This window comes from Eretmochelys imbricata, chromosome 2 (assembly GCF_965152235.1).
Source record: "Eretmochelys imbricata isolate rEreImb1 chromosome 2, rEreImb1.hap1, whole genome shotgun sequence".
Taxonomy (NCBI): Eukaryota; Metazoa; Chordata; order Testudines; family Cheloniidae; genus Eretmochelys; species Eretmochelys imbricata.
Window position 1 is genome coordinate 191778956 of NC_135573.1, and position 18800 is coordinate 191797755.

General features: G+C 40.0%; 1 protein-coding gene across 1 annotated transcript in view; it reads right to left on the reverse strand.

Annotated features, from left to right (window-relative positions):
- LOC144260614 (collagen alpha-6(VI) chain-like) overlaps positions 1-18800 on the reverse strand; it is an 83319-nt gene that overhangs the window by 18552 nt on the left and 45967 nt on the right. The window contains exons 23-32 of the mRNA XM_077809296.1: positions 18684-18746; positions 17495-17557; positions 17243-17293; positions 15585-15620; positions 11376-11438; positions 8857-8919; positions 7661-7696; positions 7520-7556; positions 6500-6511; positions 356-849 (exon numbers count right to left, since the gene is read on the reverse strand). Of these exons, the coding sequence (XP_077665422.1) occupies positions 356-849; positions 6500-6511; positions 7520-7556; positions 7661-7696; positions 8857-8919; positions 11376-11438; positions 15585-15620; positions 17243-17293; positions 17495-17557; positions 18684-18746 (918 nt within the window). The remainder of the gene's footprint in view (positions 1-355; positions 850-6499; positions 6512-7519; positions 7557-7660; positions 7697-8856; positions 8920-11375; positions 11439-15584; positions 15621-17242; positions 17294-17494; positions 17558-18683; positions 18747-18800) is intronic.

Here is an 18800-nt window from a genome sequence, read left to right on the forward strand (position 1 = left end):
TAAGGTGTAAGGCAGTGGAGAATCAGGCCAGGTTTTCTTGAATTTATTAAATACTCTGATTAAGCACCAAGTCCTACAATTTTTACAAAATGCATAGTCCTTATAGAAGTAGTTCTACTGACTTGAATGGGATCACTAGCATTAATAAGGACTATTCATGTAAGTGCTGCAGGATTTGACCCAATATATGATCACAAATAACCAATACAATGAGCAAGATCTGTCCTTGGTGTAACTCCACTGAAGATAATGGAGTTACACCAAAGGACGAATGTGACCCACTATGTTTTGAAGGCGGTGAAATACAAAGTATAGTTACTGAACATCAAAAAGAAAACGTTTGTGGAGTTCTTACCGCAAAAGCACGACTGAGGAGGGGAACATCATTAAAAGCGAGAACTACTGGAACAATATCAAATGCAACATACTCCAGAACTGCTGTGTTAATAGAAAATTCATCTGCAGATGGCCCATTGCTAAAAAACACTGCTACTTTTCTCACATTAGGACCTTGGCGAGTTCGTTTGAAAACATTCTTGGCAACGAATCTCATTGCTCCGGCAATATCCCGTTCACTTGAGGATCTCTCATAAGCCACATTATTAAGTTTGTTGAGGAGCTGATTCTTGTTGTAGAACTCAGAGAAGCGGATCAGATAACGAGTATTGGAATTGTAGGACACAACAGCAACTCTAGCTCCCACTGGGCAGTTGCTGTCTCTAATTTTGGTGGCATTCACTACTGATATTACAATCTCTCTCATTCTTTCAAATAACTGGGATGTGACATCCTGGGATATTTCCAAAGCAAACACTAGTTCCGTTGGATATACTGGGCATTCCGGTTTTTCTAGAAGATAAAAAACAGTTGTTATACAAATCACACAAGATAAAAATGCAAGCTATTTTAAAGTGATTAATAACTATTTCATTTTACTTTCCCTAGATAGCCTGATATGTTGCATGCCATCTAGGGACTCACTCCACAGAAAATGATACAAGGGCAGGTCGTGCTGGGGCACAGTTCAGGAATGCAATGAGACTGAGGAGTGCGTGTGCTGGACACAATTGCAATCCCTGTACTCCTTCGAACAGGGAGGAAGGGAGGGGCAGGGAGAATCCAAAGTCATAGTCTTGCCCCCTCCCATACCACATACAGGTTAGCGAAACTGGCGGAGTGCAGAGGGGGGATTATGGAGCACTTCCCTTCCTGTCTGGAAGGTCCAGAAGGGATTGCCTTTCCTGAGGCACAATCACTCCTGGAGCACTCCCGGTGGTAACGTGGTTCTGTACTGCCCCCAGCTCCATGCTCATCAGGCACAATGGGTCCTACCATGTCTATTGTACTTTACTTAAATGCAACACTAAGTCTTGGAAAAGCATGGGTTGCATCTATGATTAAATACATTTCAGTGCGTTTAGTGACTCCAAATGGTAGTAGAAGCACATGATGTTCGGAAAGACAGCTGAAAATAAAGCTAGTGAACAGAAAGGAAATGGTAATCTAAGCTCATAGTATGGGCCATAAAGAGGACCATGATGGTACCCAAAGGTTGTTATAACATAAGAGAAAACTCAGAGAAAAGAGAAACACCAAAATGACTAACAAATGAAAAGAATTGGTAGGTAAGGTCCCGTGGGAAGAAAATTTAAGGGCTAAAGGAGTTCACAGGAGAGCTGTGAAACAGAAGTTTCTCAAAGAGACGGCATTGAAGGAGCAACAGCAAACTATCCTCATGCAAAGGAAAGATAGGAAGAATAATAAGAGGACAATATGGCTCCATGAGGAGCTCTTTAATAGTCTGACAATCAAAAAGGAATCCTACAAAGAGTGGACACATGGACAAATTACTAAGGATTAATACAAAAGAATAGCGCAAGCAAGTAGGGACAAAATCAGAAAGGCTAAGGCACAAAATGTACAAGGGACATAAAAAGGCAACAACAAGAGGTTCTAACAATACATTAGGAGAAGAGAAAGATGAAGGAAAGTATAGGTCCTTTACTTAGCTATGAAAAAGAGCTAATAACTGGATGGCATCAAGAAGGCTGAGATGTTTAATGCCTGTTTTGCTTCAGTCTTCTCTAAAAAGGTAAACTGTGACCAGTTGCTTAACACAATTAATATTAACAACAAGGGGGAAGGAACACAAGCCAAAATAGGGGAAGAACAAGTTAAAGAATATTTAGATAAGGAATATGTATTCTAGTCAGCAGGGCCTGATGAAATTCACCCTATCGTACTTAAGGAACTAGGCTGAAGGAATCTTGGAACCATTAGTGATTATCTTTTAGAACTCATGGAAGTTGGGCGAGGTCCCAGAGGGCTGGAGAAGGGCAAACATAGCACTTATCTTTAAAAAGCGGAACAAAGAGGATCCAGGGAATTATAGACCTAAATTTCAATATCTGGAAAGATACTGGAACAAATTATTAAACAATTAATTTGTAAGCACCTAGAGGATAACAGGATTATAAATCATAGCCAACGTAGACATGTCAAGAACAAATCATACCTAAAAAACAATTTTCTTCTTTGACAGGGTTACTGGCCTAGTGGATAGGTGGAAAGCAGTAGACAAGATATATCTTGATTTTAGTAGGGCTTTTGACACAGTCCCACATGACAGTCTCATAAGCAAGCTAGGGAAATATGGTTTAAATAAATTATTAAAAAGTGGGTACACAACTAGTTGATTGATAACTATTCTCTGAATAGAGTTTATGGTCCACTGTCAAAGTGGGGAGACTTATCTAGTGGAGTCATGCAGAGGTCTGACATAGATCCAGCACTATTCAACGTTTTCATTAAATGACTTGGACAATGTAGTGAAGCTTAGGTTATACTTATAAAATTTGCAGATGACACCAAGCTGGGAGGGGTTGAAAGCACTTTGGAGGACAGGATTAGAATTCAAAATGACCATGATAAATTGGAGAATTGGTCTAAAATCAACAAGATGAAATACAATAAAGACATGTGCAAAGTACTACACTTAGGATAAATAAAATGCACAGTTACAAAATGAGAAATAGCTGGCTAGGTCGTGGCACTACTGAAAGGGATATGGGGGTGATATTGGATCACAAATTGAATGAGTTAACAATGTGATGCAGTTGCAAAAAAGGCTAATATTCTGGGATATATTAACAGGAGTGTCATATGTAAGGCACACAAGGTAATTGTCCTGCTCTACTTGACACTGGTGAAGCCTCAGCAGGAGTACTGCATCCAGTTCTAGGCACCATGCTTTAAGAAAGATGTGGACAAATTAGAGTGTGTGTCCAGAGAAGAGCAACAAAACTGATAAAAGATTTAGAAAAGCTGACCTATGAGGAAAGGTTAAAAACTGGACAGGTTTCGTCTTGAGAAAAGAAGGCTGATGGGGGACCTGGTAAAAGTCTTAAAATATATTAAGGGTTGTTATAAAGAGGATGGTGATCGATTATTCTCCATGTCCACTGAAGGTAGGACAATAAATAATAGGCTTAATCTGCAGTAAGGGAGATTTAGGTTAGGTATTAGAAAAAACTTTCTAACTACAGTATAAGGATTGTTGAGGTTGTGGAATCTCCATCATTGAAGGATTTTCAGAACAGATTAGACAAACACCTGTCAGGGATGGTCTTGCCTCAGTGCAGGAGGCTGGACTAGATGACCTTTCAAGATCCCTTCCAGCACTACATTTCTATGATTAATCTATCACCAATGAGTGATGAGGTAACTTGGCTGAAATGGTGAGTCAATTAACTGTAGAAACCAAGCTAGCTCTTTAATGGGGTGTGGATCAGGAACGGAGTGTGTCAGAGACTCGGAGGTTAGGCCATAAAGTCATGGAACTGAAACAGATCTTGAGGGAAGGCAAAAGCAGAAAAGCAAATCAAGATCAGAACACTGACAGAGAAACTATGGTTTGATAAGGTTGGATTTTTTTGGGGAGTGGGATGTAAAGCAGCAAGGAGGAGTGGAAGGGGGTGAAGATAAGAACACATATGGAGGGCTGGAGAAGGGGAATGTGACAGAATATCGCCCTTTGTCCACACCCTATACTGTATTGTAATTATCTTTGTATGAAGTATGCCTTGTGAGGTATCATTTGAAAACTCACAATTCGCTGGTCATTATTATCCTGATAAAATATGTGTGGCAACATTGTATATGAAGATATAAGATTCCACTGTATGGCGTTATTAACACTTTCCAAACTGAGGTTGGCATACAGGTCTGTCTCAAACAAAGGAATATGTGCTCTGCTTCATTTGCGTTTAAGCAGTCAGAGTCATTGAGCGATCAGAAAGGTGAGGAAAACACAGCAGGGAACATCCTTCTCCATAGACTCTGTCTCCTGAATCTCAGCTGGAAATGTTTTCAAGAATGAGATTAACACTATAAAAAAGAAAAGGAGTACTTGTGGCACCTTAGAGACTAACAAATTTATTTGAGCATAAGCTTTCGTGAGCTACAGCTCACTTCATCGGATGTCACGAAAGCTTATGCTCAAATAAATTTGTTAGTCTCTAAGGTGCCACAAGTACTCCTTTTCTTTTTGTGAATACAGACTAACATGGCTGCTACTCTGCAAACTATAAAAAAGAGGAACAAACGCCCCAAGCTTCCATGCTGGAGGCTGTTTGTGAGCAGTCAAACATTGTAAAGGGCATCCCAGGTTAGAGGGCATGGTGACACAGCTATTCGTTAGTCTGGATTGTACCCTGGATATGTCAGAGTCAGAGAACAAAATTCATCACCAGTTTGAAGAAGTGAGGCAACACTGGAATGTTTAGGGAGTGGACCCTGTCTGCCTCCTTAAGAGAGGCCAGAAAAACAAAAAAAAAAAAAAAGGAGCAAGAACAACACAGGAAAAGCAACAAGACAAAGATATAAGAGAAATAAAAAATACAAAAGATGACTATATACTGCTTTGGAATTGGTAAAAGTAAAATTCCAGGAGATTAGCTATATGGGGGCTTTACCACTATCGAAGACAAATGATGCAAAGGATTGAGGATGCTAATACACCAAGAAGCAAATCAGAAACATACAAGAAAACGCCACAAGAATATAAGCTGAAAATATTCATACAATGGGAATCAGTGATTGACTGGACCGTAAACTTAAAAGATTTGTGGAACTAAAAATATATCCTTCTTTTTGGTTCAGTGCATGATCCTACCAACTTCAGTACATCTGAAACTGCAAATATATGCAGACTGTGAGGACAGCAAACTCATAAGTGTGAATTGTTGTCAAGGGTGACACTCAATGTGAAGAAATTCTTGATTAAAGGAAGAATACTGGTTTCTCATTCCTGCTGTGGAAGCAGCAATCACAACACACAACAATCACTCTGATCAGTTAAAGAGAAGCACTGATGGCCCCTTTCTGATCACATGTCCAATCCTCTTCATCCCACAGTGGAGGACTCAATTCAGGGCCTTGAAAATTGTGAGTATAAAAGTAGCACTCTGAGAAGGCCAATGAGAACTTCTGGGAGTGAGAGGAGAAGAAAACAATGGGGTTTTCCCAAGGGATTTCCTCTGAAAAGTATATTTATTTGCAAAGTTGCCTCAGATGCTAGGTACTTCATCAGATATCGAGGAAGACGAATGAAGTTTTAAGGCAAAATCATCCTACAATTCCCACAAACGTGAGTAAACCTCAAAGAGCCATAGAAGTAAAACCTTATGTCATGTGAGCTATCCAATTGACTATAAAGTTACTCATGTGAGGGCTGCAGGGTAAGTGACATAATTTGCAGTTTTAGTGGTTAAAAGGCAAGTAATCCAGAGAGATGCACCATAAGTATGTTTACAATAATGGCCTAAATTTCAGATCATCCACATCTCCCACTGCATTGAATGGAAATGCAGATGTTCAGAACCTCTCAAAATCAGGTAACAAAGGAACTAGAATAACTCAGAAGGACACAGGGCCAGGAGCTAAGTGTTATTTTGTTGTTTTTTTCTAGCTGTAGCTGGAAAGCAAGATATCAAGATAGACAGGGATCAACTGAACTCTAGTTTATGTTGTCTTATCTAGTCACTGAACTCTGCTGATACAATATTAGGTAATGGGGATTCACACAGCCAGCACTAGCTGAACTGAAGTTCTCAAAAACAGAGGTAAAGCAGGGTGAATATTTTAAAATCTGCATCAGTACAGCATGCTCAGAGACAAGCTATCAATGAGGAAATAAAGCAGAAAGGGTATGCCTATTGGAAGAAAAGTCTGACAAATTAAGAAGTAGTGATATGATGGGCAGGGAATGAGAGGCATGCTCTCTTTACAGAATTGCAGAACTACAATTGTTCCGCTTAGTTAGCCAGAGACAAACAGTGGCTGATCTATCAGCAGGTGGGGAGCTTAAAGAAGTGAAACTCCAGACCAAAACTGGTACTCCAGATCAAAAGTGAGGTCTTTACCTAAACCACCTTCCCAGACACATTGATACATTAAGATTTTAGTTAAAATAATGTAATAATAAACAAACAGTACTCACCCCGCCCACAAGCTAAACAAAAAAGGGAAAAAATTATATAGCATGTTTTTAAAACAATCCTAAAATCTCTTTAAAAAAAGAAAATGTGTACAGTCATGGATTGCACATCTATAATTTCACAGCATTCCCTGTGCATGCAAAACACTCACTGGTTTCAGTGGAAGTTGTTAGGTGCACAGGGAGTTCAGCTTCTGTCCCTGAATTTGCATTGCATGTTCTTATTGTAGATTTCTACGGTCCCTGGTTTCTAACAGCGTTTAGAGAAATAGATGTAACTCGGCAAATGATCCAAACTCCTGACTTTGTTTCGGCAAATTCCACGTTCGAGACACTTGACTGAAACATTCTAATGTGTTCCCAAATATTCTTTGCTTAGCCTAGCTCAGCTCAGCTGAACTTTCACTGAAGATCAAGATTAGTCACATGAGTAAGGATCCATAATCTGTATTTAAGATTAAATTACATTATTTTATGTAAATCACTTACTTATCTTCCCTTCAGGGCACTCGGGGCACCTTCATTATTCCTACAGACACTAGCCCTTTCCAAGTGCCCCAAGCACCTAATTTCCACGAAGGCTATTTTATACACAACAAAGGGAACACAGATCCCTCTAACAGCTACTGCCATTTAAAACAGTCTTATATTTCAAAAGAGGGTTTTTTGTTTGTTTCGTAATTTTTGAACTTTCAAAGGAAATCAGAGAAGCATGTTAGAAATGCTCATGCAGAGTTACCGACTGATTACTAGAATCAATAGATGTTTTCCAATTCACTTAGTACACGGTACAAACACAGCTAAAACAGCCTCATAAAAAGGATCTACTGTGAGCTAAAAATACTCTCTGAAATGAAGGTTGTGTACTTGTCAAGCAGTTACTCTCTTTTGCACGTAAATGGCCGTTGTGTGTAAATTGAAAAATAAGTGGTCGGTAGAACTTTATTTTCTTTCCCTAAAATATCACTTCTAGTGCTGACCCTTTGGGTGAGGCAACTTTATAAAGCAAGATACAGTACTTACGGCTGTGTCTGCGCACATAGTCAATGAGTTCACATGGCTGCAGAACACAAACAAAACGAAGAGAAAGAAAGGAATTCTTAGCTGATGAAGTGCTTTATTTCTTAATGTATACTGAATGTAGAACATGCCAGAGATACATACGGGAAAAGGGTGCAGTCCCATTGTTCCTTTAGCGCCCTATAAGAACAAGATTGTAGATTACTAGATAATTTAAAGCTTTCAACTGCCTGGATAATTAAAATAATTCAACTGCGAGAATGTCTTGTACAACAGGACAATCATACCAGAACTTGACTGTACTGTATATTTTCTCTCTATTCATTTAATATGTATTGTGGTATGCTGGCAATTTAAGTTCCAGAATGGTGGGATCATGATACCCAAACAGAAACAGAACGAGTTAATTTTATTTTAATTGGGTTTGGGGAGAGAGAGAGAAGAATGAATAAATAGTTAATATATATGGGAATCCAAGTGTTCAGCACCTTTGAAAATCAGGCGTAACGTTGTTGCCCTTAAGCATCAGTCCAATATATCTTTGTGTGACATTACTTGGACATAAGCAGCAGTAATGATTACTAACAAAAATTAGATTTGAGTGGAGTCCAGGTTCAATTTCTGAGAGGAGTGAAATCTCAGCTCACTTTTATTGGGATCTTTTAATTCCAGCCTGTGATTACAAAAAACTCTCTGAAAACAGCCATAAGTTGCAAACTTCAGACATGGCTAGAAAAGATTCCAAAAACCAGATATATGTTCCTAATTTTAAAAAAATATTGCAACACACGTGTTGTTCTTTAATTGCCAGTTTTCAGGAGAGGCCCAAGGTCCAAATGAAAAAAAGGTTGCAACTACATTTTAAGTTCAATTAGGCATTTAAATACTTGTCTAGATTTGCATGCAAAATTAGATTTGGGCATCTAAATAATCATTTGCACATGCAAATACCTGATTTGTGCTCTCAGTTGTAGTAGAGTGAAAATTTAGACACACAATTACATGCATAGACTTTGGGTCTCTTTTTTCTGAAAATCTGACCCTAGAATTTTAGTTCAAAGTATTGTAATATAATTTGATATACAAACACACACACAAACTTATTGTCATATTGCTGGTGAAAATACAGAATTAGCATTTTCAAAGTGACATAACCAAGCAGCTTACAAGATACCTATCTCCAGCACCCCAAAATGTGAGTATATTAATGATTTAGACTATTGAACGCATACTGTAGCCTGAGACAGGGAGAAAAAATCACCTATCCTCACCTTCAAATTTAAAGGGAGTACCTTTTCATGCAAATAAAATTACATGCACTTAATGTGGTCAATTCATACCCTGGGTCCCAGAGGTCCCCTGTCTCCTGGAATTCCCTTCTCACCAGGATAACCTGCAACACCCTGGAAACATTGGCATAAATTAGACAGACAGACAATCTACAAATGGTATATACAGCAGTTACGATACTATTGCTTACTTCTCTACTCTAGGGCCCAGATCTCCATTTTATTAATGCCAGTTTTATATGAGTTTAACTCCATTCTATTCCATGGATATACTCCTGATTTATAGCTTGGTGAGAAGAGAATCAGGCCCTGTATATTTTCACATATAACGATCCTTAAAAGAAGAAAAATAGGACGGCAGCATACTATTACTTTTCTTTGGGTGGTTCAGCTGAATGCTAGCAACGTTTACTGTACAGTGACTCAGGAGATGGGGATTCTGCTCCCACCTCTACTATGGACTCTGTGTGTAACCTTGGGAAAGTCACTTAACTTCTCTGTGACTCAGTTTCCTCATGGTAAAATGGGAACACCACCACTTGCCTGCCTGCCTACACCTCACAAAGACACTGAGGCTAAATTCATTCAGATTGGTAAAGTGCTTTGATATTTTTGGATAGGAGGTGCTACATAAGTGTCCCACTCCTTCGATCCCTAGTTATGCACCCCTAACCAATTTCAGCCATCCCTGACACAACCTCTGCACCAGGGGGGCGAGTGCAGCGGAAGTAAAGCCAGCTATGCTGGTCCAAGGTTCTCCTCCCATGCCGGCACACCATTTGAACACCATTTTAAGGTCATATTGCACAGCTCCAGCAGTGGACAGTGACCTTAGCATGACCAAGGACCTGGCCCTTGGCAAGGGAACTGACTACCTCAGAAAAGCTTCTTCTGGCCCAGACGTGAGGGTGCTACCAATTAAACTACCTTAGCACAACGTATACATTTATAATCCCAATGGCATGCTGCCTCTCCTGGTTTATTAATGTCTGTTGCAAAAATTTTCATAAGGCTCTAAGTTCTTCGGGAGTATAAAGGTTTCACTGACTTTCAATGGGACTGAGGTTCCTAAATCACTCAGATGCTTTTGAAAATTTTACCCTGTGTTAGAAATTAATGGATAATGGGCACCATACCACGTATAATATCTAATCAATAACATTTTACATGTACCAAAAAAAAAAAAAAAATTTGGCTCCCATTGAAGTTAAAGGCAAAAGTCTCTGATTTCAGAGGGAGCAAGATCAGGCTGAAGTGGGGGTGTGTGTGTGTGTGTGGGAGAAACAGGTCAGAGCGTGATAACTACAAAAACAAGAGTTGAAAAAGGTGAGTAGTTTGCATGGCTAACTTATAATACAAACTACTACTATGACTTTGCCCTTCCTTTGTCAGAGGAGCTAAAAACACAGTTAAACAGGAAATAATTACCGCAAAAGAAGTGTTTTGTTTACGTTGGCCTATTAAATGAAGAAGAAGACTTGGCCATCTATCAGACTCTTTCAAACTAGTAACTCTGAAGTAACTCATTTATAATTACAATTTAAAATATAAAAATCACTTATATGAGCTCTAGCAACTTTGAAAAAATTAAACATACTATTCATAAGGAGCATAATATAATAAGAAATGTTAATGTCTCATCCAGTAAAAACAGCAACAAAATATGCCCCAGCCCACTCCGCCACCTTCCCCATAACATCAGCCCTCTACAGGATTTCTATAAAATAATTAGACGTTGTGTTTCCCTGATTTGGAGCCTGCTCTGTGCTACACCAGTGTTCCAGTGTAAATTATTCAGGTTGCCATTGGTCATAAGAACAAAAGAATGGCCACACTGGGTCAGGCCAGTGGTCCATCTAGCCAGTATTGGGTCTTCTGGCAGTGGCCAATGCCAGGTGTCCCAGAGGGAATGAACAGAACAGGTAATCATCAAGTGATTCATCCTGTCACCCATTCCCAGTTTTTGGCAAATAGGGGCTAGGGACACCATTCCTGCCCATCCTCGCTAATAGCCATTGATGGACCTATCCTCTATGAACTTATCTAGTTCTAGGTCCAAAGACAGACAAGGTGGGCGAGGTAATATCTTTTATTGAACCAACTTCTCTTGGAGAGAGACAAGTTTTCAAGCCACACAGAGCTCTTCTTCAGGTCTGGGAAAGGTACTCCCAGTGTCACAGCAAAAGGCAAGGTGGAACAGATTGTTCAGCATAAGTAGTTAGCATATATTGTAAGGGACCATTCAAGGTAGTGGCCCATTGCACTGGTCTGAAGAGACAGACATGGTATCCAGCTATAGGCCACTGGAGGCCACCTCTTGCACTAGGTTGATCTTCCATAGCTAGCTACACCAGTTTTAGACGTGCTAGTGGTGTACAAAGCAACTGCAACAGAGTGCGGGATCTGGACTATTGTGCTTACAATAGATGTGATATACATACATTCAGCAGGTTAAAAGATATCCATTTAAAACAGATTTCTGTCACCTGGGCAGGTAAAATGACATGTGATTTCTGCATTAACAACAAGCCAATCTCAAGACAAATCAATATTCATAAAAGGGTACTTGCCATTTTTCCTCTGATTCCTTTTGGTCCAAGTTCTCCTGGAACTCCCTTTTCTCCAATTTCACCCTAATTAATTGGATACAGCAAAACTGAAAATGGCTATTCAGTAAAACAAAAATGTGAATAACTCAAGAAATGGTTCTTGCTGTTTATTCTTCCATTCATACATCTCGCTTTTAAGAGCACAAAGACTGATATGAAATAGGTATATACAAAAATATATACAAGTAGTGTTGTGTGTGGTGTCTCACCCCCACCCCCCAAATGATTCTTTCAGAAAATGCACATTTTGCTGAGTCAGTGGGGAATATTTAAGTTCTTATTCTTTCCATGTGAAGTGCTAGTCTATTTAGCATGCTAACACTCTACCGCTGATTATTTTTGTTAACATATAATGGTCCTAAACACTGACCTTCCACACCCAACCCCTGCCCTACCTTCCACCCCAAATACTAGCTCCATAACTTGGAAGGATTAGATTTTTATATGTAAATGTCAATTTCTCTGTACATACATAAACTGATTTAAAAAATATTTCCATCAATAACAGAAATGTACAGATAGGCAAAGAAAGAAAAATGCTGCTTAAGAACTTATTAGGGACTTCTCAGTATTGGGATGCAGACCTCTGCACACATTCCCCATATCCTATCATAGCCCCTGTGCAGTGAAACCTTATTGGTCTGGTTGTGGTCAAAGCCTCTGTGCCTGCAGAAAAGCAAGGGCTGATTTGCCTCTAACTTATTTGCTTTGGAAATATATTGATTTTTAGAGATTGACCCAAACTAAAAGTCTGAATCTGAAACATGTCTGAACTTTGAGGAGACAAGTTCACAATCCAAACCCAGATAAGGATCCAAAATTTCACAGCTGGTCTGTATCTCTACTATGGGCTGAACCAAAACTTGAGATCCTGTTTTGAATTTTTCAGCTCAGGCCCTTCTATAACTTAATTGGATGTTCGCCCAATACTGTCTTTATTTTAGTTAAATTTTAATTAAATGAAGCAACTGATCCATATTGCATATTTTTACTGTATAAGAGTCATAGAGGAGATGTAAGAACTTTATCTTTAACATTATTTTTCATTGGTACTTCCCCTGAAACTCTATTTTGCACTGCTAAAACTAAAAAGAAGATATCAAAATGCTCTTTGTGCCAGGTTGGCATCTACCTGTGAGAAAGTTTATAAAGTACAACATACCATGCTGAATATTTTACTGTGTTAATTCCCAGTTGTGCAAGATTATTGGTGTAGACCAAGTATCTCCTTACTATATTTAGACTCCCAGCACCAGGCACTCAGCCCTCTCCTGGCTACTTTGAGCAGCTCAAAAGAGAGCCTACTAGCTGGAGAGCTATCCTAATAGGGCTGCAAAAAGAATAGGAGTACTTGTGGCACCTTAGAGACTAACAAATTTATTTGAGCATACGCTTTCGTGGGCTAAAACCCACTTCATCGGATGCATGCAGTGGAAAATACAGTAGATATTTATATACACACACAGAGAGAACATGAAACAATGGGTGTTATCATACACACTATAACGAGAGTGATCAGTTAAGGTGACCAGCAGGAGGGGGTGGGGGAAGAGGGGGAAAAAAAAAACACACCTTTTGTAGTGATAATCAAGGTGGGCCATTTCTAGCAGTTGACAAGAACGTGTGAAGAACAGTAGGGGGGGAAAATAAACATGGGGAAATAGTTTTACTTTGTGCAATAACACATCCACTCCCAGTCTTTATTCAAGCCTAATTTAATGGTGTCCAGTTTGCAAATTAATTCCAATTCAGCAGTCTGTCGTTGGAGTGTTTTTTTGATTTTTTGTTGTTGTAATATTGCGACTTTTAGGTCTGTAATCGAGTGACCAGGGACATTCAAAAACCAGTCGGAGAATACTTCAATGTTATAATTCTTGACATCTGATTTGTGTCCATTTATTCTTTTACGTAGAGACTGTCTGGTTTGGCCAATGTACATGGCAGAGGGGCACTGTTGGCACATGATGGCATATATCACATTGGTAGAACGCCACTAGCAGTCACTTTCAGCCCCCAACTAAAACCTCTTCAGCACATCATCAGGGATCTACAACCTATCCTGAAGGATGATCCATCACTCTCACAAATCTTGGGAGACAGGCCAGTCCTTCCTTACAGACAGCCCCCCAACCGGAAGCAAATACTCACCAGCAACCACACGGCACACAACAAAAACACTAACCCAGGAACCTATCCTTGCAACAAAGCCCATTGCCAACTGCATCCACATATCTATTCAGGGGACACCATCATAGGACCTAATCACATCAGCCACACTATCAGAGGCTCTTTCACCTGCACATCTACCAATGTGATATATGCCATCATGCGCTAGCAATGCCCCTCTGTCACATACATTGGCCAAACTGGAAATGGTCCATCTTGATTATCTACAAAAGGTTTTTTTTCCCCCCTCTCCTGCTGGTAATAGCTCACTTTAACTGATCACTCTCGTTATAGTGTGTATGATAGCACCCATTGTTTCATGTTCTCTCTGTGTGTATATCTATCTACCTTCCTACTGTATTTTCCACTGCATGCATCCAATGAAGTGAGCTGTAGCTCACGAAAGCTTATGCTCAAATAAATTTGTTAGTCTCTAAGGTGCCACAAGTACTCCTGTTCTTTTTGCGGATACAGACTAACACGGCTGCTACTCTGAAACCTAATAGGGCTGGTGGACGATAACCCTAGTGCAGGAGAATCCCCTGGTGGTATAAAGTGGAAGTAACTGGCAATGTATCAGCTACTTCCCTCAGGATAGAGTGTTTGTCAGGGGAGAACTAGATGTAAGGTGGATTATGGTCATGTTCTGGTGATCTCTGTCTGAGGAAATTATTCCTGTAAGTGCAGCAGAGGATGAAACAATCTGGCACCACTGAAGTCAACGGGAGCAGGATTGAGATTTTAGAGTAGCTCTTAGCCTGCTCCTAGTTACTTTCAAGTACAACTGATCAGAAGAGTAAGAAGGTGGCATAGAGTCTTTCCTCACCCTGATTCAACTCTAGAGCAAATAAAATATCAACAGAAACACATTCTGCAGTGAAAACAAAAGAATGGAAGAAACAACTTGTCTTTTTACCTTAAAGTGACTAGTTAGAAAGAATACATGGGGAAACTGTAGGCCTGGTTTTATATATTCTCCCTCAAAGAAGCTGTGTCAGCAGTACATGACTTTTGGGTGTTTGGTTTTACAATTGTAAAGCATTGCTAATAGTTAAGGATGAGCATGTCAGACTTGCTTTTAGGGCTGACATTTAAAAAAAACTGGAGCCTTTTAATGTGTCAAAATGGGTAATTTCTCCCCAAAATGGGTAATTTTGATAATATAATCAGTCGTGTACTACTATACATTATTTTTTCAACCTGTAATTTGTGTGTAATTCAGGAGATGAGGCAATGAATTTAGTTGGTCTATACGTACACACCAGCATATTTTCACCATCACTTACGCAACACATTGATGTCATACTTCATATGTAATGCACAGCACAAAAGTCTAGTTAATAGTGTATTTTTCATACACATAGCTTCAGTAGACTATGTATATCACACACAGATTCATATACAACACTACAAGACAAAACGCAAAAGTGCATCTAAGGCTGTGCAAGATATTATCTGGGGATTTCTTCCTGGCACTTTGTTTGGATAACTGTGCTTTGTAACTGCTGACACTATCGGCTACCTGCTCCACGTTACTCACAGGAAGAAGCGGGACACATACTCCTAAACTGGCAGGCACAACACATAGCTATTCCTATATTTAGAGGCTGTTTCAGCACATCTCTAAATGTAAAATTTGACTCCACCAACAACCTCAGAAATGACACACAATAATTAAAAAGTGATAAATTAAAAAACTGTTAAAAATTTCCAAGCAATAAGGTGATCAGACAAGAATTTTTTTTTTAGCCCTTTAGTATCATAAGGAATTTCAGTTGTTGACATATAAATCAGGACTTTCTTCCCATGAAACATCAAGAACGTTTTTTTTATTCTACCACTGAAACTTATTTCCATCCTTAAAGTCTCCACTCTGTTATCTTGATTTTATGCCAACATAACTGTTAACTGCAGCAGAGTTGTGTTGGTGCAAAAGTAGTGTAATGGAGCGGAGACTCAAGTCTGCTGATCAGAAAGCTACAACATAAAGGTGAAGCACAATACCTTCAGTCCAATATCTCCGGTGAATCCTTCTTGTCCCTGTTATTTACAGTAAATAAGGTAAAATTATCACCACATTGATATTTCTACTCAGTTTTTTCTATATTTGACTTTTCAGAATCAGACACAACTCAATAATAAACAGTGAAACTAGCAATGTGCTGGAAAACAGTATTATTATTGCTATCTATTATTTTTTGAGGTGCTAACATGGATTGTACAAAATGCAGAAGACGGCACAGCCCGATGCAAGAATCTTATAGTTTAAGCTGAATGATACAATTGATGCATAAAGGGCCAGATCCAACTCCTGTTAGAGTCAATGAAAAGACTGCCATTGATTTTAATGGGGGTTGGATTGCACCCAAAATACATCTGCAGACCAGGAAGTTTAGAGCCCAATCCTGCAATGTGCTGGTTACCCTAAATTCCCAATGGAAGCACCTTTCTGGATTAAGTCCTTAGAACATATGAAGTATTGGGGCAGGCGGGGTGGAAGCAAGAGGTACAGTAGGGGTGTGACAGCATGTTACTAAAGTGGGATGGGCTTGCCAGAAGGAGTTTAAAAAGGTGAGGTTTGCATTAATAGGGTTAACAGAAATGGATGAAGAAGTTCAGGGAGTCTGGCAGTAGTTAACCAGGACAAAGACAAAGTTTTTGAAAAGCGTTCTGTTCTCCCTTATTATACTCAGACATATATCATTTAAAATTTATATAAAGCAGCACTGTACTTTACTGGGCTATTCATGTGCTCCTAATTGCATTGATAAATTAAAAGGAAGTGACTATGTAAAGATGAAATACTCCAGGATAGCTTTACTAGTCTTTCCTAAATACAGACAGGAACTGTACAGTGAACAGACACTGGCTAAGCTGTCAGGCACCTGTGACTGACAGAAAGATTTGATATATCAAAATATTAGACCTCACAGTTCAAAGTAGAGGGGAATCAATACTGGAAGCATTTTTTGGAGTAAATTAGAACTATTCTCTGATTAGTTTTAGTGCGGCAGAATTTTTTCTCTCATTTCAAAAGAGGTTTTCTAAATAATGATAGTAAATGTAAATGTGAACTTATTTAACCGTAAAATGCATCTAAACTATATAAAATGTATCTACAGAAGGGTATAAATCTGATTCTATCCTTCTCCTGCACTCTTCATGTGTTGCTTGTCTTTTTAGACTGGAAGCCCTTCAGGGCAGGAACAATATCTTCCTGAGTGTGGACAGCATTAAAATATTGTTACAACAACACAACAACATTAAAATAATGCTCCAGTAAATAATTAGGGTTATTACTACGGTTATATTTTTATCTTTTACTCTAATTTTAAGAGAGTTTATAACTTATTTTCTAATGTTTATATGTTGCCACAGGTACACAGGGCAATTGATGGACAAATAAAAACAACAATCCCCCCTCCCACAATGACATCACAAATTATGGCCCTAATCTTGCAATGTGATCCATCTGGTGCATTTTTATGCAGCCCCTCTGCGAAATCAATAGGTGCAGGAGTCTGCCTGTCTCGATCAGCTTGCAGGGTTTACAGTCAGAGATGATAATGAAAGGACTTTTTTCCCCTGCAGTTTTCACTCTCACTAAAATAATGTAAAAACAAGTTAAGAGTTTCCATTTATTTTTCCTTTTTCATGTTTACCTTTGCTCCTTTCTTTCCTGGTCCACCATATCCCGTAGCACCATCTTCTCCCTGTGAATAGACAATTATTATTAAATCATCTGCTTTTCCTGTCTGTGCTTTACTCCGGCTATTAATGTCTATATTAATTCTAAGTGTTTGTGTAGCAACCCAAATGTCAGGACGACAGAGAGAAGTGACAGGATTGGCAATTTATAAATTAAGGACTAGATTTTGGCCACACACGGCACATGGAGAGAATAAAACACAAACCTGCATTCCCCGTTGACCTGGCGGCCCTCTCTGTCCTCTCTCTCCAGGATCACCATATTCTCCCTGTTAAATGCAATTAATGCGATCTCAGACTTGTAAGTAATATCTTTTAAACCCACAGAGCCTGATTAATCTTTCTAGCCAACTGATTTTAAGAATACTGGAGAAGCTACAATCAAAAGGTTTAATAAATATAAACAGTAAATCTCACTTAAATTACTTAGGATTAAGGCTGCATGTCTGTCATGGAAGTCACAGATACCACGACTTTCCGTGACCACTGTGATTTCTGCAGTAGACCGTGTGGCTGGCTCAGGGGCTACCCGAGCCAGGCAGCCCCTGAGCCAGCAGCAGCATCTTGGCTTGTGGGAAGGGGCTCAGAGCTGGGGCAGAGGTTTGCGGTGCGGGGCGGCGCTTACCTCAGTGTGGGGGCGGGGGGCTCCCTGGCTCGCACTGGCATGTCCCTGCAGCTTCTAGGCAGAGGGACCGGGGGCTCCGCACACTGCCTGTGCCCACAGGCACTGCCCCAGCAGCTCCCATTGGCTGCGGTTCCCAGCCAATGGGAGCTGTGGAGCCAGCACTTGTGGTGGGAGCAGCGCACGGAGCCCACCTGGATGCCCCTCCCCCTTGGAGCTGCAGGGACATGCCGGTCAGAGCCGGGTAGGGAGCCTGAAGCCTGGCCAACCCTCTCCCACAAAACACCAGTGAAGGTCCCGGGCCATGTGCCGCCGTCACGGCCCGTGTCCCCCTCAGCACCAATGCGGGAGCTGGGCCACCCCCCGCCCCAGCATCTGTGCCCCCCTGAGCTCATCCCCCAGAGCACCTGTGGCCCCCCCAGACCAAGTTTTAGTTAGGAGTATATAGTAAAAGTCATAGACAGGTCACGGGCAGTAAACAAAAATTCGTGACCCGTGACCTGTCTATGACTTTTACTAAAAATACCCGTGACTGAAATCTAGCCTTACTTATGATTATGCACTGCCCTTGAACTGTGCATAGAGCTGCCACTGAGGTCAAAGACCTGTAGTCCTTATTCAAACACAAACAAACAAAAAACCACAACCCAACTTCCATTGACTTTTGCCTGAATGATTGTTTCAGGAGCAGGTTCAAAGGCAAGATCTTCAGGTGGGAACAAACAAATTAACTTTAAAACAACAACAAAAGTAGTTAAAGGAATGAAACCTACTTTATTTCCTCTCATTCCAGGACTGCCAGGACTCCCTTTTGGACCCGCAGTTCCCCATTTACCCTGAAATTAAATGAACATATGATACCTAGTGAGAATTTGGGGGAAAAAAAAAAC